The sequence below is a fragment of the Rosa chinensis genome, chromosome 2 (genome assembly GCF_002994745.2).
Source record: "Rosa chinensis cultivar Old Blush chromosome 2, RchiOBHm-V2, whole genome shotgun sequence".
Classification (NCBI taxonomy): Eukaryota; Viridiplantae; Streptophyta; class Magnoliopsida; order Rosales; family Rosaceae; genus Rosa; species Rosa chinensis.
The window spans coordinates 27647576-27670982 of record NC_037089.1 but is presented as its reverse complement, the minus strand read 5'-3'; the positions used below and the strand labels follow the sequence as shown (position 1 = coordinate 27670982).

Genomic DNA, 23407 nt, shown 5'->3' with positions numbered 1-23407 from the left:
CGCACGAGTGTCACAAAATTTCTTCAAACACCCTCTTGCAGTGCTCTCTCTCATTCGAAGGTATTTTTTTGGTGAAGCTCCATATGCTCCCGTATCACTTATGTTAATATTTTTTTTTTCCCAGTCCTTTTATCAAGAGGGAGGATTTATGTGAATTTGGAGCTTTTTCAATCAAAATGAAGAAATATATGACCAGACCACATGAGTTGCCATTAAAAATTTTAAGCCTAGCTACATGTGCGTGGTGAAAATTATTAATCAACTAAATTAGTGCTAATGCCACAATATTCCTTAAACTAACCTGAAACATTAAGGAACATCCACATATGACAACATGTTTCGCTTGCATATACATTTTGTGACAGCAAAGATGATATGGTTTTTTTTTTTGGTCAAAAAAGATGATATGGTTACGAACTATGGATTATTAATTTCCGGTATGAGTGATCAATCTTAATCATTATTGGTGAGAAATCAACTCATATTTGAAATCTTTGACATTAAAAATGAAAGTAACATGGCCCTTAAGCACCCCAACACAAACATCCCAACAGAAGAAGACATGACTAAGAACTAGTGAGTTATCAATCTTGACCAACTGATTGCTCTAGCTCTTATTAGCTAGTTACTCTTGATAAGCTTTGGCAACCGAGTTGGCCGGGGAGTGGATCTTTGATGCTTAAGAGCATTTATCCCTATTATTTGAGATTGCTACATGCTCCGATACCCTTTTTTCGACCTTCCTTGCAACCAAAAATGCTTTAGCATATGTATAGTACATCACTGATACAGTTGTAATGTAAGTTCCAATCTTTTTCCAGCCAATGAGAATGTGAACCCTAATGTCCAAAGCACCATGATTGCAGCTTTTCTTTTAATCTTCACACCATTTTGGCACCTGCTGGTGTTAAGTCTCAATCATTTTCTCAAGTCCCACAGTATATGCTAACTGACAGGAGGGAATAATTTAATTATGATCAGAGTCATCAGACTATATATTAACTTTGAATCATTGGTCTGGGAAACAACTTAGCTTTCACTTTCTTATTCTGGTACAAAACTAGCTTTCACTTTAGATTTACACAAGGTGCTTCTGTTTACTGATATGGTATAATCACTACATGTAATCACTATCTAATAATACTTGAATCCCTCTTTACCATACAGCCATACTGTTGTTGAAATAGTAAAATCAAGTGAGCACCAGGTAATAGTAATTAGTGCCTTGCTGCAGAAGGTAATTAGGTTACTCATTATGTCATAATGGTTATTTTTTTTTCTCTTTTTGGGTATTACTAAGAGAGGATCGAACTGTTCATTTGTCTAGTTTAATCGTAACCAATTATCCACCCTTCCTTACTACTTTATCTAATTGTAAGAGTAAGTTCACCCGTTGGATCACCAAGTCACATATTATTCACTGTTTTTTAGTGTTTATTTCTACTATCTGGGTCACGGGCACAGTTTCCAATAAGATCTAGGTCACTAAGTCAGATTGCAGGTCACCAAGGTGACCCAGAAAGTGACACAGGGTGACACATGGCGACTCAGGGCATGAAATACACTGTGCCTGTGACCCAGAGAGTGAAAATACACATAAAAAGCAGTTAATAATAAATGATCTGATGATCCACGGGTGAACTTGCTCTAAGGACTTCATAAATAATTATTTTTCGATTAGCAGCCATAGTGGTTGGTGGCTGTTATTTAGAGAGAAATTAAAAGAAAAGAGTGGGGATTGTTAATTAATATTTCCATCCTTTATTAGTTGTATCCTACTTGTCCATGCCACTAATTGTCTTTCATTGATAAAGGAGGAAGTTGCTGATATATAATTCAGCCAACTAAGAAAGAGAGGTATCAGCAAGTGATTGAGAGAGTTGGCATGAATCTCTAGATCTTCTATTAGGCTCGGCTCGGCTCTAGCTAGATAGATAGATATATACTGAGCCTACCTAGTGCTTTTCATTTTTTTATAAAATAGTATATGAAAATAGGAATATTCAAATGTGTGAATTATAAGCAAGCATGTTCATGCCATGTAGGCCCCACAAGCCTAAAACTACAGAGCTTTTAACTCGAGAAGAAGAAAATTTGAAGGGATAAAAGAAACCGTCCATATAATAACAAATCAATGTAAAGTCTATGTTGAGTTTAAATTAATATGTTCTTTATAAATTCTGGTATTATTTTAGAATGTTCTCTCTATGTTTATTGTAATCTGGAGTTTAGGTTCTACGTCCCTCCTTATATTCTGTAATTTCATTAATATTTTAGAATGTTATTCTGTATGTTTATTGTAATATAGAGTTTAGGTTCTACGTCCCCCCTTATATTCTGTAATTTCATTAATAAAGACTTGAACTCAGCGGCACCATTCCCTTTCTAAAAAAAAAAAAAAAAGACCAAGAAAGTAAAAAGAAGAGCATCAAAAGCTCCCCATCATCATATTAAATACACATGATGATTACATTGACATAACTTCCCATAGTGTTTGATCTCTATCTTACCAAAGTATTTTTCAGTTACAACTTATAAGTTGAAGGATTGGTTGAAATATGCATCAACATTATACAATACTTGCTCCTATATGCAATTACCCCTTTTAAATCTCAGTTACTTGAACAAAAATCTATCATATCTTTCGATTTTATGACAATCAAGAGATAATTTATTGTATCAAGAGTTTAAAAACCTTAATTACCTTAACGAATATTTTTTTCTTCTAATTATCATATGAGTTGCCGAACTGATAACACTCATCTACTACAATTTTACTCATATACATAAATTAATTACGAATTACACCATTTAAAAAAGAAAAAGAAAAAAACAAATTTTTCTGTTTTGAAAATTTTAAAAGTGGAGCCAAGAGCCGAAAAAAAGCCGAAGCCGAGCCATGAAAGCCTTATAGGGCACGAAAATTGTCGGTGGTCGAATCAGACTGAGACGGTGCGCGGCTGTTACCATTTTCCCTGTCCACTCCTCCCCACTCTTTTAGTCTTGGTCTTAGCTTGAGCTTGAGAGAGAGAGAGAGAGGGGCAGAGAGTATCTATGGAAGCGTAAAACTCGTCCAATAAAACCAAAAGAGAAGCAAAAAGAAACAAAAAATAAGATAAAAGGCGAACCCAAAAAAAAGAAAAAAAAAATTATATCATCAGCTCTCTCAGACAGTGGTGCTTTTTTCTCATTAGCTTCTTCATTGTAGCTGTTTGTTGCTCTCTCTCTCTCTCTCTCTGATGCTCGCTTTCGTTTTACGAAACCATTTTTGATGCACCAAACACCTTCCGTATTTCTCACTCTCTCAAGGTCAGAGCAACCTTCTTCTTCTTCTCTCTCTCTCTCTCTCTCTCTGTGTGTCTCTGTTTTCATTTGCATTGGTGAAAATTCAGACACCCAATTCGGATTTGATTTGATTTTGTGAGTTGTGGCAAAATCTGGGGGGGCAACATTTTTGTTGGGTTTTGTGTTTTTGGTGAAAATTTGACTACCCAGTGAGAAAAGATTGGGACTTTGATTCGATCTTGGTCTGAATTGAGGGGGATTGCGGTTGATCTGTGTACCCAAATGGAATGAGGGTGAGGAAGTAATGATTGTTGTGTGAATTGGATTGTGGTTGAGTAGCTTTGTTTGGTCAATGCTTGAGTTTTTGTAATTTTTTTTTGATTGGTTGGTGAGTGGTATCTGATCCAATTGTGTTTTGCAGGGGGCTGTGAGGTAGATCTGGAGAAGGGTAATCGATTTTTCGGTGAATCTTGAAGAGTAGCAAAGCTGGCTACCACAGCGGGTTGGAGGTTTGCTGCCAGCAATGGCAGCACCCTTGCCACTAATGATCTGGTACCCTCATTTGTCATTTTTGTGTTTTTCGGATGTCGGTCTCTTCTTTTTCCTCATTAGTTGTGATTTTGTGAATTGTAAATCCAGTTGAAAATGAGTAGAACAAAAGGAATGTTAGGTGGGATGTACTAGATCCCATTTATCCAGCTCTTATTTCAGTTTCCAATCTACATGCCTCGTTTGCAGTGGTATTAGTGTACATTGTTAGTATAGTGCAAATCTAAGTGAGTGTTCCAGAGATGCATTCATTATGGAGATTTGGAAATTTTAATTGAGGAATTGACTTGGTAAAAATGCATAGTTAAATTCTTTATTATATTTTGCTGATTTCATTCATCTTATGGTTGCAGGAAAGAAATGGCGATGCAAAAGTTCAAGATTCAGAGCCTCCAACACCACACTCTCTCATAAAAATGGGATCAAGGTCAGTCCAAATTAACTACTTGGTCTGGTTGGTTGGTCAGATTGATTTTGTCTTTCTGGAATTGGTTTACCACTTCGCGATGGTTAAGGTTCTTGTTGACTTGTAGTAGTGCTGGTGAGCAAATATTTTACTTTTTGTGAGGAAGTGTTTGCTTGTGACAGAATGGAGAGATACTTTTTAGTGGTCTCCCTTTTCAGATAACACTTCCCATTTAATTGTAGTCACATTCTCTGTGGAATCCTAAGAGTGGATTACAAGTTGGAGCTTTAGCTGCCTGCTTTTATGTGGTTTATCTTCTCTTCTACATATATCCTCTCTCATACTAGGACAACTTGATCTGTGTACTACGAACCAATTAAGAACCATCCAGCCTTCGTCTTCAGTCTCTAACTGGAGCTCTGGCTGCCTTTTACGTGGTTTATCTTCTTTTCTACACATATCCTCTCGTACTAGGACAACTTGATCTGTGTACTTACGAGCTAATTAAGAACCATCCAGCCTTCATCTTCCGTCTCTAACTTTATGATGAGTTTGCACTGTTTAAAGAACCACTTTTTCCAATTCACAATGATGCATGTTAGTTTGTTGGAGTCAATTGAAAGGAAGAAAAAAAATGTTAGGCAATGCCTTGGTATCTCAAAAAAAAAAAAAAAAAAGATTCATTGTGTTTCTTGAGGGGTTGGTTGTCTCTTTTGTTCTGGGCTGCACTCTATGAGAAAGTTTAGGAGCTTATGCACGGTACTGGGAAATTTGAAATAAATGAGACATAACTTCTGCTGATAATTGCTTGAATCTAGTCCCAAAACAAATTTTTTTTTTTCAATTTTCCGTCTGCTTATGTCTTTCTTCTATAGAATTATTATCTTTATCTGGAGGTGGCTTTACATATTTTCCTTCTGATTCATTTGTTTTGGACCTTCTCAATGATACTTTATCCTGCCTTCGTTTTAAAGCAAGTCCTTTCTCTTTTCTTTATTTTAATTACTGAACAAGGTCATTCCTTAGTCTCGTATCAATGATTGTTGGCTGTTGCTCCTCCTTTATTTAAAATAATATGTTCCCCAATTGCTTACAGAGAGCGTAGTAACATGGAGGATCCAGATGGGACATTGGCAAGTGTTGCTCAATGCATTGAGCAGCTGCGTCAGAGTTCCTCATCTGTACAAGAGAAGGAGTATTCCTTGAAACAGTTGCTGGAGCTTATTGGAACTCGTGAAAATGCTTTCAGTGCTGTTGGATCTCACTCTCAAGCAGTTCCTGTACTAGTTTCTCTTCTCCGATCAGGATCAGTTGGAGTTAAGATACAAGCTGCTACTGTTTTAGGCTCTCTGTGTAAGGAGAATGAACTAAGGGTGAAAGTCTTGCTTGGGGGATGCATTCCACCATTGCTTGGTCTACTCAGGTCCACCTCAGCAGATGGCCAAATTGCAGCAGCAAAGACCATCTATGCTGTTTCTCAAGGTGGTGCAAGGGATCATGTTGGTTCGAAAATTTTTTCAACTGAAGGAGTTGTGCCAGTGCTTTGGGGGCTGCTACAGAAAGGGATCAAGACTGGTAGCTTGGTTGATAGCTTGTTGACCGGAGCATTAAAGAATCTAGCCACCAGCACTGAGGGTTTCTGGGCTGCAACATTACAAGCTGGAGGAGTGGATATACTAGTGAAGTTGCTCACAACTGGACAGCCAAACACTCAAGCTAACGTGTGCTTCCTTCTTGGATGTATGATGATGGAAGACGCATCTGTTTGCTCTAAGGTGCTGGCTGCAGAGGCTACAAAGCAACTTCTCAAGCTTTTAGGTTCTGGCAATGAAGCTTCTGTTAGAGCAGAAGCTGCAGGTGCTCTTAAATCTCTTTCTGCCCAGTGCAAAGAAGCAAGGCGGGAGATAGCTAACTTCAATGGTATTCCTGTGTTGATAAATGCTACAATAGCCCCTTCAAAAGAATTCATGCAGGGTGAGTATGCCCAGGCATTGCAGGAAAATGCCATGTGTGCTTTAGCAAATATTTCTGGTGGTTTGTCATATGTGATCTCAAGTCTTGGTCAAAGCCTTGAATCATGCACTTCACCTGCCCAAATTGCTGATACATTAGGGGCTTTGGCTTCAGCTCTTATGATATATGATAGCAAAGCAGAATCTACCAGAGCATCGGATCCTGTTGTTATTGAGCAGACTTTGGTTTCACAATTCAAGCCTAGCTTACCATTTCTCGTTCAGGAGCGAACCATAGAGGCCCTTGCAAGTTTGTATGGGAATACTGTACTCTCAGTTAAACTCAATAGTTCAGAAGCAAAACGATTGCTTGTAGGTTTGATCACAATGGCAACAAATGAAGTTCAGGATGAGCTTATGAGAGCACTTCTTGCTCTTTGTAATAGTGAAGGAAGTCTATGGCGTGCCCTTCAAGGTCGCGAAGGGGTTCAGCTGTTGATATCACTTCTCGGGCTTTCATCAGAACAGCAGCAAGAATGTGCAGTTGCACTGCTTTGCCTTCTTTCTAATGAGAATGATGAGAGTAAGTGGGCTATTACTGCTGCTGGTGGCATACCTCCTCTTGTTCAAATTCTAGAGACGGGATCTGCAAAAGCCAAGGAAGATTCAGCATCAATCCTTCGGAACCTCTGCAATCACAGCGAAGATATACGCGCATGTGTTGAAAGTGCTGATGCAGTTCCTGCACTATTGTGGCTTCTGAAGAATGGAAGCCCAAATGGAAAAGAAATTGCAGCAAAGACTTTAAACCATTTAATCCATAAATCTGACACAGCAACCATCAGCCAACTCACTGCATTATTGACCAGTGAACTACCTGAATCTAAGGTATATGTTTTGGATGCTTTAAAAAGTATGCTGTCTGTGGTCCCTCTCAGTGATATATCGCGTGAAGGTAGTGCTGCTAATGATGCAATTGAGACAATGATTAAAATATTAAGCTCAAATAAAGAAGAGACTCAAGCCAAGTCTGCATCAGCTTTAGCTGGAATTTTTGAAGCTAGGAAGGACTTGCGGGAAAGTAGTATTGCTGTTAAAACTCTTTGGTCAGCTGTCAAGTTGCTTAATGTTGAGTCAGGTAATATCCTTGTAGAGGCTTCACGTTGCCTGGCAGCAATATTTCTTTCCATTAAAGAGAACCGGGATGTGGCTGCTGTTGCTAGAGATGTATTATCTCCCTTAGTTGTGCTCGCTAACTCTTCGGTTCTGGAAGTGGCAGAGCTAGCAACATGTGCTTTGGCTAATCTTATTTTGGACAGTGAAGTTTCAGAAACAGCAGTGGCTGAAGACATTATTCTCCCAGCTACTAGAGTTTTGCTTGAAGGTACAGTATCTGGAAAGACCCATGCAGCAGCAGCAATTGCTCGCCTGCTCCACTCTCGCCAAATTGACCATGCCTTAACTGATTGTGTGAATCGTGCCGGAACAGTTCTTGCATTAGTTTCTTTTCTGGAATCTGCTAATCATGGATCTGTTGCCACATCAGGGGCACTAGATGCACTTGCTATTCTGTCCAGGTCAGAACGAGCAAGTGGAGAGAAAAAACCTGCCTGGGCAGTTTTAGCTGAATTCCCGAAAAGCATAATCCCTATAGTTTTATCCATTGCTGATGCAACACCCTTGTTGCAGGATAAAGCTATTGAAATATTGTCAAGACTTTGCAGAGATCAACCTGTTGTACTGGGAGACACTGTTGCTAATGCCTCTGGATGTATACCATCAATTGCCAAAAGGGTGATCAATTCATCAAACTCAAAGGTCAAAATTGGAGGTGCTGCACTCCTTATTTGTGCTGCGAAAGTTAGTCATCAGAGAGTTCTAGAAGATCTTAGTGAATCGAACTTATGTACCCATCTCATTCAATCTCTCGTTGCGATGCTTAATTTTTCGGGAAATATAGGGGGTGGTGAGAAGGACTCTATCAGTATTGATATACATATGAAAGAAGAATTAAAGGATGATGGATCTTCTTTAAGTACAGGAGTTATTGATGGTGTGAATTTAGCTGTATGGCTACTCTCTGTTCTTGCTTGTCATGATGATAAATGCAAAATTGCCATTATGGAGGCTGGTGCTGTGGAAGTCCTCACTGACAGGATCTCATATTGTTTTTCCAATTACTCTCAGGTAATCAACTATCTTGTTCGCCTTTTTGTTTTCACTCAGTAAGGAAAAAGAAAAATTAATCAACAATTGGTCATTTATGTGGATAAGTCATGATGGGAAAATATTGTTCTCTATTAATTTGCTTCTCCATTATGAATTGAGAGATGACTATAAAATTTTACTCCAAATACCTTACATTGGCTTACTCCTCTGTTGTGATTTATGCAGATTGATTTTAAAGAAGATAGCAGCATATGGATCTGCACTATGCTGCTAGCGATCTTGTTTCAAGACAGAGATATCATACGAGCACATGCAACCATGAAATCCATACCTGTACTTGCCAATTGGTTGAAGTCAGAGGAGTTAGTCGACAGATATTTTGCTGGACAAGCAATGGCCAGCCTAGTCTGTAATGGTAGCAGGGGGACTCTTTTATCTGTTGCAAATTCTGGAGCAGCGGGTGGACTTATCTCACTACTTGGATGTGCTGATGTTGATATTAGTGACCTATTGGATTTGTCAGAAGAATTTGGTTTAGTGCGTTACCCTGAGCAAGTTGCTCTAGAGAGGCTGTTCAGGGTTGAAGATATAAGGGTTGGTGCTACTTCTAGGAAAGCAATACCTGCACTCGTTGATCTTCTCAAACCAATCCCGGATCGTCCTGGAGCACCATTTTTGGCACTTGGGTTTCTTACTCAGCTCGCAAAGGATTGCCCAGCAAATAAAATAGTTATGGTAGAATCAGGAGCTCTGGAAGCGCTGACCAAGTATCTTTCACTTGGCCCACAAGATGCAACAGAAGAAGCTGCTACAGATCTGTTGGGTCTACTATTTGGTAGTGCTGAAATAAGGAAACACGAATCTGCATTTGGTGCTGTCAATCAACTTGTGGCAGTTTTACGGTTAGGTGGAAGAGCTTCAAGGTACAGTGCTGCTAAAGCATTGGAAAGCTTATTCTCTGCTGACCATATAAGGAATGCAGAAAGTGCTCGACAATCTGTCCAACCCTTGGTGGAGATTCTTAATACTGGTGCTGAGAAGGAGCAGCATGCTGCGATTGCTGCATTGGTTAGGCTGCTTAGTGAAAATCCATCAAGAGCCTTAGCAGTTGCAGACGTTGAAATGAATGCAGTGGATGTTCTTTGCAGGATCCTTTCATCAAATTGTTCGATGGAACTGAAAGGAGATGCTGCTGAGTTGTGTTGTGTTCTCTTTGGAAATACAAGAATCAGGTCAACAATGGCTGCAGCTCGATGTGTTGAGCCTCTGGTGTCTCTTCTTGTTACCGAGTTCAGCCCTGCACAACATTCAGTTGTCCGTGCCTTGGATAAACTTGTTGACGATGAACAACTGGGCGAACTCGTTGCTGCTCATGGTGCAGTTATTCCTCTTGTTGGTCTTCTCTATGGTAAGAATTACTTGCTTCATGAGGCTATTTCCAGAGCTCTGGTGAAATTAGGGAAAGACAGACCTGCTTGTAAATCGGAGATGGTGAAAGCCGGTGTTATTGAGAGCATACTTGACATCCTCCATGAAGCACCCGATTTTCTCTGTGCTGCTTTTGCAGAATTGCTCCGAATATTGACCAACAATGCAAGCATTGCTAAGGGCCCTTCTGCTTCAAAAGTGGTTGAGCCGCTTTTCCAGCTTCTAACAAGACCAGAATTTGGACCTGATGGGCAGCACAGTTCATTACAGGTTCTTGTCAATATTTTGGAGCATCCACAGTGTCGTTCTGATTATAGGTTGACATCCCACCAGGCTATTGAACCACTTATTCCCCTACTTGATTCTCCGGCTCCTGCAGTACAACAATTGGCAGCTGAGCTTCTATCACATTTACTCTTTGAAGAACATCTTCAAAAGGATACAGTGATACAGCAAGTGATTGGTCCTCTCATACGGGTTCTTGGCTCTGGTATACATATATTGCAGCAGAGAGCTGTGAAAGCGCTTGTCAGTATTGCGCTAGCATGGCCGAATGAAATTGCAAAAGAAGGTGGTGTCACTGAACTGTCCAAGGTGATATTGCTGTCAGATCCATCTCTTCCAAATGCCCTGTGGGAATCAGCTGCTTCTGTTCTATCAAGCATTCTGCAATTCAGTTCTGAATTTTATTTAGAAGTGCCTGTAGCTGTGTTGGTACGGTTGCTTCGCTCTGGATCAGAAGGCACCGTAGTTGGTGCATTGAATGCTCTTTTGGTACTGGAAACTGATGATGCTACCAGCGCAGAAGCAATGGCTGAAAGTGGTGCCATAGAGGCTCTTTTGGACCTTCTAAGATCTCATCAGTGTGAAGAAACAGCTGCAAGGCTGTTGGAAGTATTGTTGAATAATGTAAAGATCAGAGAAACTAAGGCTACCAAGTCTGCCATATTACCATTGTCTCAGTACCTCTTGGATCCACAAACCCAAGCTCAGCAGGCAAGGTTACTAGCAACTCTAGCTCTTGGTGATTTATTCCAGAATGAGGGGCTTGCCCGTAGTACTGACGCTGTCTCAGCTTGTCGTGCTCTGGTAAATGTGCTTGAAGAGCAACCTACTGAAGAAATGAAAGTTGTAGCAATATGTGCTTTGCAAAACCTTGTGATGTACAGTCGGTCTAATAAAAGAGCAGTTGCTGAGGCTGGTGGTGTTCAGGTTGTGTTGGATCTGATTGGTTCAAGTGATCCAGATACGTCCATTCAGGCTGCAATGTTTGTTAAACTTCTCTTTTCAAATCACACCATTCAAGAGTATGCTTCTAGTGAGACAGTAAGGGCGATAACCGGTAAGTTATTATTTTTCTTTATGCAGGATTTGCTCTGATTTTGTTGATAAAAAGTACCATTTTGATGGTTTGTTTAGGCCTCAATATGACGCTATGCAGCATAATAGAACCCATAGGTTTCATCAATCCAATAATATTGATTAATATGTTTCTTAGTAATTGTATAGTTCCCTTCAAGAAGTTTTATTTTATAGAACTGGAGGTGTGAGCATTCTTATTACCTTGCCCTTGAAGCCTATTACTTTTTAAGAAATCTTACATATTGTTTTGCTCTTGTAGCTGCTATTGAAAAGGATTTATGGGCAACTGGAACTGTGAACGATGAGTATCTGAAGGCTCTGAATTCTCTTTTTAGCAATTTCCCACGTTTGAGAGCCACAGAGCCTGCAACTTTAAGCATTCCTCATCTAGTAACATCCCTCAAGACAGGGTCCGAGGCAACTCAAGAAGCTGCGTTGGATGCACTGTTTCTTCTAAGGCAAGCTTGGTCAGCATGCCCAGCTGAAGTTTCTAGGGCTCAGTCAATTGCTGCTGCTGATGCGATCCCTTTGCTGCAATACTTAATTCAGTCTGGCCCACCTCGATTTCAAGAGAAAACAGAATTTTTATTACAATGTTTGCCGGGGACATTGGTGGTCATAATCAAGCGTGGGAATAATATGAAGCAGTCAGTGGGAAACCCCAGTGTATTTTGTAAACTTACACTTGGTAACACTCCACCTAGGCAAACCCAGGTAAAATGCCGTACTGCTTTGCAATTCCTTTTCTTTTTCTTAGAGATATGAATCTTCTTTTGTACAGTCTTGTTCTGAATTTTAATTTCATATGCACATAGAAAGCTTGATAATGAGACCATGAATGCAAGACTGCAGCTAGTATCTACGAGAAGGAAATTCGAATTTGTTTTAGGCGTATGCAAAAGAATAGCGATTAAGTTTGCTTTATATAATTTAACCCATTAGACTTGGAATTTTAGGATTTAATTGAATAAGACTAATCAGCAGTTTTATTTATGATACGTTTGCATTTAATTGCTGCAGTTTGATTGTTATGCTTGTGGGAATACATGCACATTGGGTCTTTTCTCTGTTTCTAGTGACATTTTGGTTGATGGTGGTGCCATTTTAACTTCTTGTCATGAACTTCTGAATTCTTCAGGTTGTTTCAACTGGCCCTAATCCTGAATGGGATGAGAGCTTTTCTTGGTCCTTTGAGAGTCCCCCTAAAGGCCAGAAGCTCCACATATCTTGCAAGAACAAGAGCAAGATGGGAAAGGTTAGTGAACAAAGAATTTGACATGCTTCCTTTTCTCTTCTTTTGTCATTGTTTTTTTTCTTTTCGACCCCGAGTAACTAATTTTCATCTGATATGTGTGGCAGAGTTCATTTGGAAAGGTAACTATCCAGATCGATCGAGTAGTAATGCTGGGAGCAGTTGCTGGGGAGTACACCCTATTGCCAGAAAGCAAAAGCGGACCCTCCCGGAATTTAGAAATAGAATTCCAGTGGTCTAACAAAGTAACAAGTAACGACCAATGAAGGTTGAGTTTTTATCATTCTTCTGCAAATTGATTCAACAGGGCAAAGTCAGGTTCGGGGGAATTCATTTTTTCTCTCTGTTCATTCTGGAGTATTTATATGTCAATGTACATAGCATCCGAGAGATTTTGATTTTTTCTTTTATTTTTTTGTCAGCAGATTATTATGTAGTCATTTGTGAATGTATTCTTTTGTAACCATTACTTTCTGTTTTCGCGTGATTGGCAATGTTAAGAGGAAATAATAAAGTTGCTTATGGGTTGTAAGATTTGTTCATAACTTCATATTTTGTTGTACTCTCCGATTTTATGATTCGACCAATAACAATAATAGTGATGATTTAAATATTTTTCTGTTTGTCTTGTTGTACTCCCCCAGTTCTATTCATTTTTCTTGAATTCAGCTTTTGGTATTGCTCCATTTCAGTACGAAGCATCTCGGAGAACATGTGTAAATCGGAAAGTATGAGTGTATTAGTTTGCACAACAATGTTCACTTGATAAGTAATTGATTAAGAAAATTATGTTTAACTACCATTCTTTGTAAATCTAACGATATAAAAAATTATTTCTAAATTAAGTTGTTTTATTTTCTATCGTTTGATTTACATCTAACGCTAATCGAGTATAATTAGGTGAACACCACTGTTGATTTGCATGGCGTTTCGACACATTCGAACAAGAATTTCAAATATGTACGTTGCATCCAGATCTAAAACCCTACAAATGATTGACTACGGTTTTTATTTTTTTGGAAAGAGACACGGACACCAGCAATAAATAGAAAATAAACAAAGCAAGGAGCCAACCAGCTGTCCCAAGGCTCCGGGCGTCAGACCCAACTTTCCTCAAGTCAAACTACGTCGTTTTTGTCTGACACGTAAAAGAAACTACCTAGATTAATTAAATCTAATTAAACAGTAATCAACACTCGTAATAATAAGATAAACAAACTTTACCTCTTGGCGTTCCCATAGGCCGCGTAACCTCATTTCCCTTTCACTCTCACTCTCACTCTCCCTTCAATTCTCGTCTTCTTCCTTCCCCTCCAACTTTCCCTTTCTCTCTCTTTCTCTTTCTCACTCTCTCTCTACTTTCTCTCTCTAGATCTTACTTACTCTGAGCTCTCTCTCTCTCTCTCACTCGGAGCAGTCGCCATGGCGGCTCATCGATCTCTGCTCGTTCTCCTTCCCCTACTCTCTCTCCTCCTCCGTAATGCGGCCGCGATTACGCTCTCGTCGCGCCTCATACACCGCTTCTCCGACGAGGCCAAGGCTCTCAAGGCCTCCCGCAGCACCGGCGACGCCAAATGGCTCGGTCGGTGGCCGCGGAGAAACTCCATGGACTACTATCACCTCCTCGCCAACACCGACTTCCAGCGCCAGAAGATGAAGCTCGGCACCTCTCGTCATCAGTTCCAGTTCCTCTTCCCCTCCGAAGGCAGCAACACGGCGTCGTTTGGCAATGACTTCGGCTGGTGCCCCTCCCTCTCTCTCTCTCTCTCAGCTCATTTTGCTTATTCCTTGTTTGAAATCGAGCTTGTTTGATAATGGAATTTGTGTATTGTTAGGTTGCATTATACGTGGATTGATATAGGGACGCCGAATGTTTCGTTTCTGGTGGCATTGGATACTGGAAGTGATCTGCTTTGGGTTCCATGTGATTGCCTACAATGCGCTCCCCTATCAGCTACTCACTATAGTACTCTGGTAGGCCACCTTTTCTATTAGCGTGATTTAGTTTGCTTTAATGTTCTGTTCACTATTTAAACTTTTTCACCCTACTACCTATTCTGCACTACTTGCAACTTGCAACCTAATCTGCATCCAATTTTGTTTCAAAGCGAAAAGAAAGTTTGTATTTTCTAAACGAATTTCGGGCCCTCCACTCCTGTTTCATAATAAATAAAAAGGGAATCCTATGAATTTTCTGTCGGAAAGTCCACAAATGTGTTTTGATAAGTAGGACTCTGGGTGCGTTATGCTTCCATGGTGGAGTTTGTTCGTGTATGCTAAGACTCGGTAACAAGTTTAGCACTTATTTCAAGTAATTGATTGGCAGGTGCTCCTTCGTATTTGGGGGCATCTATTATGCAGGATAGAGATTTGAACGAGTATAGTCCGTCTGGGTCAAACACCAGCAAGCATGTGTCTTGCAGCCATGAGTTATGTACAGCTGGTCCAAACTGCAAGGCCCCCAAGCAGCCGTGCCCTTACACTATTGAATACTTCTCGGAAAATACATCGAGTTCTGGATTGCTCGTGGAGGATATATTACATCTTGTAGCGGGGGGTAATGGTGTATCAAACAATTCTATTCAGGCCCCTGTGATCATAGGGTGTGTTTCTTTGACACTTTTTGCCCAATTTTTTTTTTTTTTTTTTAACCAAGTGTCTAAAATGATTCTGGCAAAGATTTAGAAATATACTTATGGCATCAATGCTTGATCAATACAGATGTGGTATGAAGCAAAGTGGTGGGTACCTGGATGGCATTGCTCCTGATGGTCTTATGGGTTTAGGACTTGGAGAGGTTTCAGTTCCTAGTTTCCTTGCTAAAGCAGGATTGATCATAAACTCTTTCTCAATGTGCGTGGATGAGGAAGGTTCTGGGAGAATATTTTTTGGGGACCAGGGACCAAATACTCAACAGTCTACATCCTTCTTGCCCTCAAATGGAAACTAGTATGTATTATCTATTGACTTCTATTTAATTTACAACTGTGCTAGTTAATATTACACTTCTGAAGCTAAGAATCTTGTGAAATCTCCACTGTTCAATATTTTGTTGTGGTGAAACCTATATTCTTGGTGGGGAACCATGTTGTATAGGAAATTGCTTAAGCATTTACAATTTTGTTTGTTAGTATCACCCAGCTGAAGCTAATTTTCCTATAGATATGAAACTTTTATTGTTCAATCATTTGTTGTAGTGAAACCTACATCGTTGGTGTGGAAGCATGTTGTATTGGAAATTCTTGTCTTAAGCAGACAAGCTTCAGGGCATTGGTTGATACTGGGACATCATTTACATTCCTTCCAGAAGAAGTGTATGATAAAATTGCAGTGGAGGTACATTTTTTCATAAAAATCTAACATCTAAATTCATTAGGAGCATCCCTGACACCTTTGCCATTCTTTGATAGTTTGATAAGCGAGTGAATGCGACAATCACGAGTTATGAAGGATCTCCATGGAAGTACTGCTATAATACCAGGTAACTTTTCATAAAATCAAAAGCTCCCCCAAATTTGTGTGTTTCTGTGTCTTATGCAATTGTTTTGAGGTGTTTTATTTAATTTTGTTTTCTGTGATAGTCCTCAAGATTTGCTAAAAGTGCCTTCTGTGACGCTTATGTTCCTGGCAAACAACAGTTTTGTGGTCCATGACCCCGTTTTCCCGATATATGATAATCAGGTAGGTAACTTCACTTATGAGATTATGCGGATATGAATTCACATAAGTTGCTGTGCTTATGTTATCATACGAATAACTCACTGAGTTCATCAGGCTAAATACACAATTTCGTAAAGAAAAAGTGGTTCTGTATGTTCATTTTCATGTATATTATATCTAGATCAGATTGGCAATTCAAGGAACTATATTAATTCGAAAGAGTATTTGGTAGTAGTTACAGTTAGGTAGATCATTTGTGTCATGATTGTAGTATGAAAATTCATGTTACCTTGAGAGAAGACCATTTAATTTCTTTGTCAATATATTCTTAGAAAATGAAACAACTAAGTTGCTTTTATGGTGATCATATCATATCTTTCAGTTAAACAGAACTTGAGAGTCATGAATATGTACTTATCTATAGCAGTCTATTGGTGGTGCAGTTAATGAAGTCTTATGTGTTTAATGAGTAACTTCCCAGCCGGGTTTGAAGAAGTATTGCTGATGGATTTTATTATTGTGATCAGCATGCCTTTTTTGTTATTACTGTTGAAGCTTTTTACTCTGAGATACATTGACGGTTGACGAATGTTTCCCAAAGCTTTAGCTTTTGCATGTGGGCCAACAATTATATTCAACCATTAGAGGATAGAGCCAATTAGCCAAACATTTGAAATTCTACTACATTGGGAGGTTGCCATTGCAGGGTTTTAAACTTGGGATATCTTGCTTTGTTACAATAAGTTTGTTGGCTTATCACTATTTCTAAAAGCATGAGCTTTAGGATGTGGGTCAACAACTATTTCGAATCTGACATACCTAGTGCTTGCTTTGGGCTTTAAAGACGAAACTGAAACTTTTGATGTCTTAAGACGATATTGGACATAATTGTATTCGTCTTTCCATTTTGAAGCAAAATGCCCTGCATCAAAAATGAAACTAGTATGTTAAAAAGTCGTCATTCTTAACCAGACTGGATCCAAGCCATTAGAGCTAGTTCAAGAATTTCTTATTTACACAGTTCTTATGGACCATTGAATTGTTGTTGCCATTGACTGTACCAGACTTTGTGGTGACTTGATACTTGTTCTTAGAAAAAATTCTACATTTTCCCTTTGGCATTCTTACTTTTATTTGATGAAAAAGGGGCTTTCAAAATAATTACACTGTATAGTTGCAACTTGCAAGACATCAGAGAGAAGTGTAGTAAATAGTTTTAGGGAGTGAGGTTTCTGACCAACACTTAGACTTTGGACTTTATGGTGAAGATTATTTAGGGAGTTACTTGTGAACGGCAACTGTCCAGGCTCATGCTATGTGTGAGAGATACAAGTTCTTTGAAGACAGGAAATGGGGCGTGGTTTATGGTAGTCGTTTTCTTCAGAGTTTAGAGATTACTCTCTTCTGGTCATTCTTTACGATTGGGATGCAGCTGTAACCTAGATTTTGTTAATTGTTTGTCTTAGTTGTAATTCATTTTTCTTGCTAGCCCAGTGGATTGCTTTTCATCTGTTTTGTGTTTGCTTAGTTTCTTGTAACAAAATTTAGATTTTTGAGTTGCTTTATTCTTTTCTATACATTAGTGGATTGTTATGTGTTGATTATTATCAGTAATGCTGCATTTCAGATATATTTTCTCAATCTACAACTTTGATGATTTCATTTAGAACAGATATTTTATCTTTAAAAGGTGACTACTGCAGATATAACTCACAATTTAGGCTTCCTGGTGTAGGGAGTCGTTGGAATTTGTTTGGCCATACAACCAGCAGATGGTGATATTGGAACGATTGGACGTAAGCATGAAAAATCTCTTAGAATTTAGCTGTTAAATTGTGAAAAATTCCGTTCCACTTTTTCCTGTCAAATTTTCATTATTCAAGAATTTTCTTGGGCAGAGAACTTCATGACCGGATATCGGACAGTATTTGATAGGGAGAATATGAAGCTAGGCTGGTCTCGCTCAAAATGTAAGTTCTGTAGCTGTCTTTAATACTGGATGCTTCCCACTGACTTTGTTGTTGCTTACAATTGGTTGTTCTTTTGTATGCTATTGGCTGTCTTGTGTTATTGATGTAGAGGGATGGATCCATGGAAATAAGAATTAGGGAAGAAGAATAGAAACAGGAAAGAGGCAGAAATTTAGAGATTTATAGGATAATTTTGAACTTAGTCTGCCAGTAACAAACAGTGGTTCAACTCATAGAGACTCTTCTAGACAATTCCTAATTACCCTAGGTAAAGTAAAATATGAGAAAAAAAAATATCCCCAACTTTTCATTAGGATAACCCTAAATCAAAATACATCGTAAACTTGATAGATATACATTTGATTAGTGAATTTTCGACTTTTTGTCGTGTGATTGCCAGATGTAAACTTAGTTTAAGTTCTGGATTAGGATGATGTAGGATGCTGTAAACTGCAGTTCTTTGGTGTTGCTGATAAATTATTGATGCAGATCTCTTTTCCTTTGTTACCAATACACACATTGCAGGTCAAGATCTTGGTGATGCTAAGAGTATGCCCCTAACACCTTCTCCAAAGGGCACACCACCAATTCCATTGCCAACAACTGAGCAGCAGAGCACTCCTGGTGGGTTTGCTCCTGCTGTTGCTGGAAGAGCTCCGCCGAAAGCATCAGCTGCATCTAGTCGGCCAAGGTTTTGTTTGTTGAGATGGCTGGCGCTACTAGTATTATTTTGTATCGTCATCATCTTCTAGGAGGATACCACCACCAATCTTTAGTAATCTATGTAGTCTTACATGTAAATGCAATTGTTTTGTTCTTTTTTTATTCTCTTTCTGCCCCGAAATGCTTAGAGCTGGTCTGTAATGTCTCGGTTTTTCTGTACTATGTGTCTGTTGTATTTGGTTGGGGCTTGTAGGGACATGCATTGTATTTAGCTTTTGTTGTATTAATATATATATAATATTCCTCAATTTTAGTCATCAATCCCTGAACTTTTACTTACTCTCTTTCTGTGTAAAACTACTGAAAATCAAACATTTTTGGGAAGGAATGAAATATAATAGGTTAAAATTGCATAATGGTATTTTTAGTTCTCTCTCTCTCTTGATGAATTGGAGGTGTTAATCCATTAAAAAGTAGTGACATACAAATGGTTCTACAGACACAATTAGATGCAAATGTGTCTGTTGGATGAAGTTGTTGCTCAGGGACTCGAGCGAAACTAGAACTCCATGTAAAGATGATTTGGATGGTGTACTTTCAATTAATTAGAAAAATCAGACACTATTGAAGTTCAAACTGAATTTGATCAATACCAATTAGCTTGTTGCTGATTTGAAAAGTTAAATCACGCTGTCCTTGTTGAGATTTCTCTCACTTAAAGAAATAATGATAAATTGTTACAATATCACTCTTCCCTAGTACATACAAATGTGATAAATTGATTAAAATCTTCATGCATTTAAATCCACATTTTTAACCGTGCAAATGAGAAATGTCGAGGGTCCTATTAGCAATAATGTTAGACTAGTTTTATCCAATATCTCAATGTGCCAGATTCAAGATGAGATGAAAGTCATGAAGGTAATACTTGGCTCTTTTAAGCATTTGACTGCAATTATCTAGTCTTCCTGCTTCATTATACATAAAAGACACTTCAGAGTTCAATATTCATAAGAATTCTTCAACCTTGAGGTCATGCAAGTTATGCAACTAGCCAAGTCATGAAGTTATTGATTTCACAAACTCATGAAACTTAAATATAATGTTACCAAGTCATGCCATTTTATTTCATTCTTTAGTCTTTTCTGTGGGATTACATAACCCATCAGTTCTGATCATCATTAGACCTTTCAATCTGGATTGGTTCCCAAAATTATTTACTTGAACATGGTCATATAAAATAGAGGGGTTCGTTTACGGTATATTAATGTACCGATACATCAAGTAAATTATTTCGATATAGAGGTAGACTAATTTGAGATCAAGTCAAGCTAGTATACTTATACATGGAGTCAAGTTATCTCTATATCTAATCAAGTGTACTTGATGTATTAGTACATTAATGTACCTTAGAATTTTTCAAAATGGAGAGGCCAATAGTCTAAAAGTCGATTTTTTGGACATATCTGTTAAAAAGACAAAAAGCATTCGAAATCCACGTACTCTATATGAACATACAAATCGTACCAGTTAAATCGTTTAATTTAGTGGTCTTTCTATTAGTGTATACATACAGCTAGTTTCATACCCTTTATTATGTTAGCTTTTCTCCAGTGGGCATATCTTTGTGAACAGCTTTTGGCTAGGGTTTGGACTGTATCATGAATTCATAGAGTTAAAAGCAAGGCAGAACGGGGAGGTTGGAGGTGAACAATTGGCCCTTAGCTTAGGCATGCACCAACTTCCCTCCACATTCGAAAGTTTTTCCCTTTTAACAATTAAACAAAGAAGGGCATGCAAGAACTCCAAAAGGGAGAGCACAAACAACTTTTTTGGATTCTGTTTTAAGTACTTTAATCTTTCCGCCCCTTCAGAAATGTGGTTGCAAATATGTTCCTTTTTAGAGCAGAAATAATTGAAATTTCAACATTTCCTGAGAAGAATGAATATATTGGGTGATGTTGATGTAGATGAGGGTTTGAGGTACTGGTGATGTTCATGCACTTCTTGGCCAAAAATTCAAGGTGATGGAATTGATCAGTTCAGGTAAAGCAAACAAAATTAATTAGGCTGCCAATTGGGATAATGCCATTTCTAACCACGTACATATTCCTTCTCTTAAAAACTTTGGAGAAAAGGATCTTAATAAGTAAACACCGCATCAGAATGATGGTTTCCATTTGATTGATGTACATTTTACATTACATCATATAAACCTTTTTGATTATCAGTTAACTTAAGCAACTCATCACTGAGAAACAACCTTTAATGATATAGTTACAATTATAAACTAGTTTACCCCCATTTGCTACAATTTATATAGTGACGAATAATCATAAATTGTATTTGGTTTTTCTGTATGACTTGTGAAAAACAAAATAAACTCATCAAGTTTATACGAATATATATTTTACTGCAAAACTACTAGACGGTGAATATCTTATTAACATTAATCATATCTATAAAATGATTAATTTTATCCAATATCTCAATATCGTATTTTAGAGGGGTAACGTATACTGTCTAAGAAGATGATTGTACCTGGCTCTTTCGAGCATTGGACCGAAATCATCTCAGACCTCATGCTTCATTATACATGATGTAAGAGAGACACGGAAGAGAAGTGAGATATCCATGACTAATCACAACACATCAGATCGTATTGCTTTTGAAGTCTTGCATATTTTGCTGCCCAAAGTCATGAAATTATTGATTTCAGAAGACTCATGAAACTCGATCGACACCACAATCATCCCAAATATGATGTTACCAAGTCATGCATACCCAAAACTGCTAAACATTAGCCCATTTGATCTGGATTAGTTCACAAACTAGTTAATTTAAACGTGATAAAAAATAGAAGCCAAAAAATAGTCTGAAAATCTATTAATCCAAAAGGTTTCAGACAAACAGCATTCGTAATGCATGAACGTACATATCGTACTAGTTAAACCCTTTAGTTAGAGGTCTATTAGTAGGGATGGCAAAAATTCCTAGAGGGGCGGAGCTCCATTGGATACCCGCCCCTAATGGGGGGAGAATTCGGGGACAAATGGGGAATGGGGATCCCCAATCCCCGCTATCTAAGATTGGGGATGGGGCGGGGATGGTATTGTGATCTCCATCCCCAAACCCGCCCCAATAATATATATATATATTATTAACTTATATATATTTTAATTTATTGTTTATAATATAAATCGCAAATATATACATTTATTACTTTACTTTAATATCTACACTTTTATTTTAATTATGTTTTGACTTTTGAACTCACTGAATTTTGATTTATGAATTTAATCATATTTTAAATTTATTTGTTGTAGATTTTGATTTTAAAAAATGCAATATGAGAAAAAATTATTTTATTTATTAAATTCTTATTGGAGATTTGGGGCGGGTTTGGAGGCTTAGTCCCCAGTGGGGATGGGGACGGGGAATCCCCTATATATTTTTATTGGGGATTGGGGCGGGGATGGGGGTAGAAAATGACCCCGGAGATGGGGATGGTATTGTGATCCCCATCCCCAACCCGCCCTATTGCCATCCCTATCTATTAGTCTATAGTCTATTCATACACGTGTGGATGTTCATTGTTCACCCAGCTTCCCCTTTATATATATAATTTCTTTTCAATAATGTTAGCTTTTCTCCAGTGGGCATATCTTTATAAACAACTTTTGCAGGTGGGCAATTAGGTTAGGTTTTGGACACTATATATCATGATTCATAGAGTGAAGACAAGGCAGAAGGAGGAGTTTGGAGGTTAACAATTGGCCTCTATCTCAAGCATGCACCAACTTCTCTCCACATTAGAAAGTTTCTGCCTTTTGGCATTAAACAGAGAAAGGGCATGCAAGAAAAAGAAAAGACGGTACAATGAACATTTTATAGATTCTGCTTTTGATTACTTTCATCTTTCCGCCCCTTCAGAAATGAGGCTGAATACAAATTCAACTAAAAGCATGTTTTCCTCTTTTGCTTTGTGCACGATATGGGAGCAAGAATTTCTCGACTAATTAGTGAAGAAATACATCAATCGGAGGCTCCTGCTCTTTATCTACCATTTCATTTTGCAATATCTATGTAGAAATAATAGTGTATATACACTATCAATCGTTTCATATCTTACGTTTGGAAACTGTCAATCAAAACTATTGCATTTGTGGGTGTGTATCGATATAATATCAAGTTATAACCAATGAGACTAGACTTTATGTTGTTGCAGTCTTTAATTTTCAATTGATTGTGTAATAAGAGAACATTAGTGTTATCTTTAAAATATAGAATTAAAGCCCTATAGGTCGCTTCCCCTTGGGGATTAAGAAACATTCCTGCTACGTCGATCTCCTTTTAGGCTATCCATAGTGATTAGTGAGTATGACCTTGGAATGAGTTTTGTTACGGTGCATGCATGATCGATGGAAATTTCCCTAAACCCTAAACCCTAAAAAAAAAAAAAACTAGAAATTGATTTGGCCACCCCAATCAATAGTCGGACCAAAACCACCGGATCGAATCACCTTCGGAGCTCGCCGCCGACCTCTCTCACCTCTCCGAACCTCCAGTTCTCGTCGGAGTAGCCATCAACTTCATTCACCACATCCACCTCATCGCGCCGATTCGTACTGCTCCGGCACTGAAGCTCGATGTCGATTTCTTCTGACTTGAAGCTCGACGTCGCCGGCCGGCACGTTTTACTGGTACAGCG

General features: G+C 38.4%; 2 protein-coding genes across 3 annotated transcripts; both read left to right on the top strand.

Annotated features, from left to right (window-relative positions):
* Positions 1-3027: 3027 nt before the first annotated feature.
* Positions 3028-13016, top strand: LOC112188026 (protein CELLULOSE SYNTHASE INTERACTIVE 1). Of its 2 annotated transcripts, none has more exons than XM_024327041.1 (8): positions 3028-3309; positions 3707-3837; positions 4188-4261; positions 5337-8379; positions 8587-11131; positions 11411-11865; positions 12290-12406; positions 12511-13016. In XM_024327041.1, the coding sequence occupies exons 3-8, from the start codon at positions 4251-4253 to the stop codon at positions 12667-12669; spliced, it is 6330 nt and encodes a 2109-aa protein (XP_024182809.1). In that variant the 5' UTR covers positions 3028-3309; positions 3707-3837; positions 4188-4250; the 3' UTR covers positions 12670-13016. The 2 variants fall into 2 exon arrangements, with proteins under 2 accessions (XP_024182809.1, XP_024182810.1); XM_024327042.2 differs by lacking the exon at positions 3028-3309 and adding an exon at positions 3331-3578.
* A 669-nt stretch (positions 13017-13685) lies between these two features.
* LOC112190377 (aspartic proteinase-like protein 1) lies at positions 13686-19019 on the top strand. The gene is made up of 10 exons (XM_024329812.2): positions 13686-14145; positions 14239-14377; positions 14765-15006; positions 15125-15352; positions 15601-15739; positions 15814-15884; positions 15985-16084; positions 17799-17859; positions 17962-18033; positions 18559-19019. The coding sequence occupies exons 1-10, from the start codon at positions 13826-13828 to the stop codon at positions 18783-18785; spliced, it is 1599 nt and encodes a 532-aa protein (XP_024185580.1). The 5' UTR covers positions 13686-13825; the 3' UTR covers positions 18786-19019.
* Positions 19020-23407: the final 4388 nt, after the last annotated feature.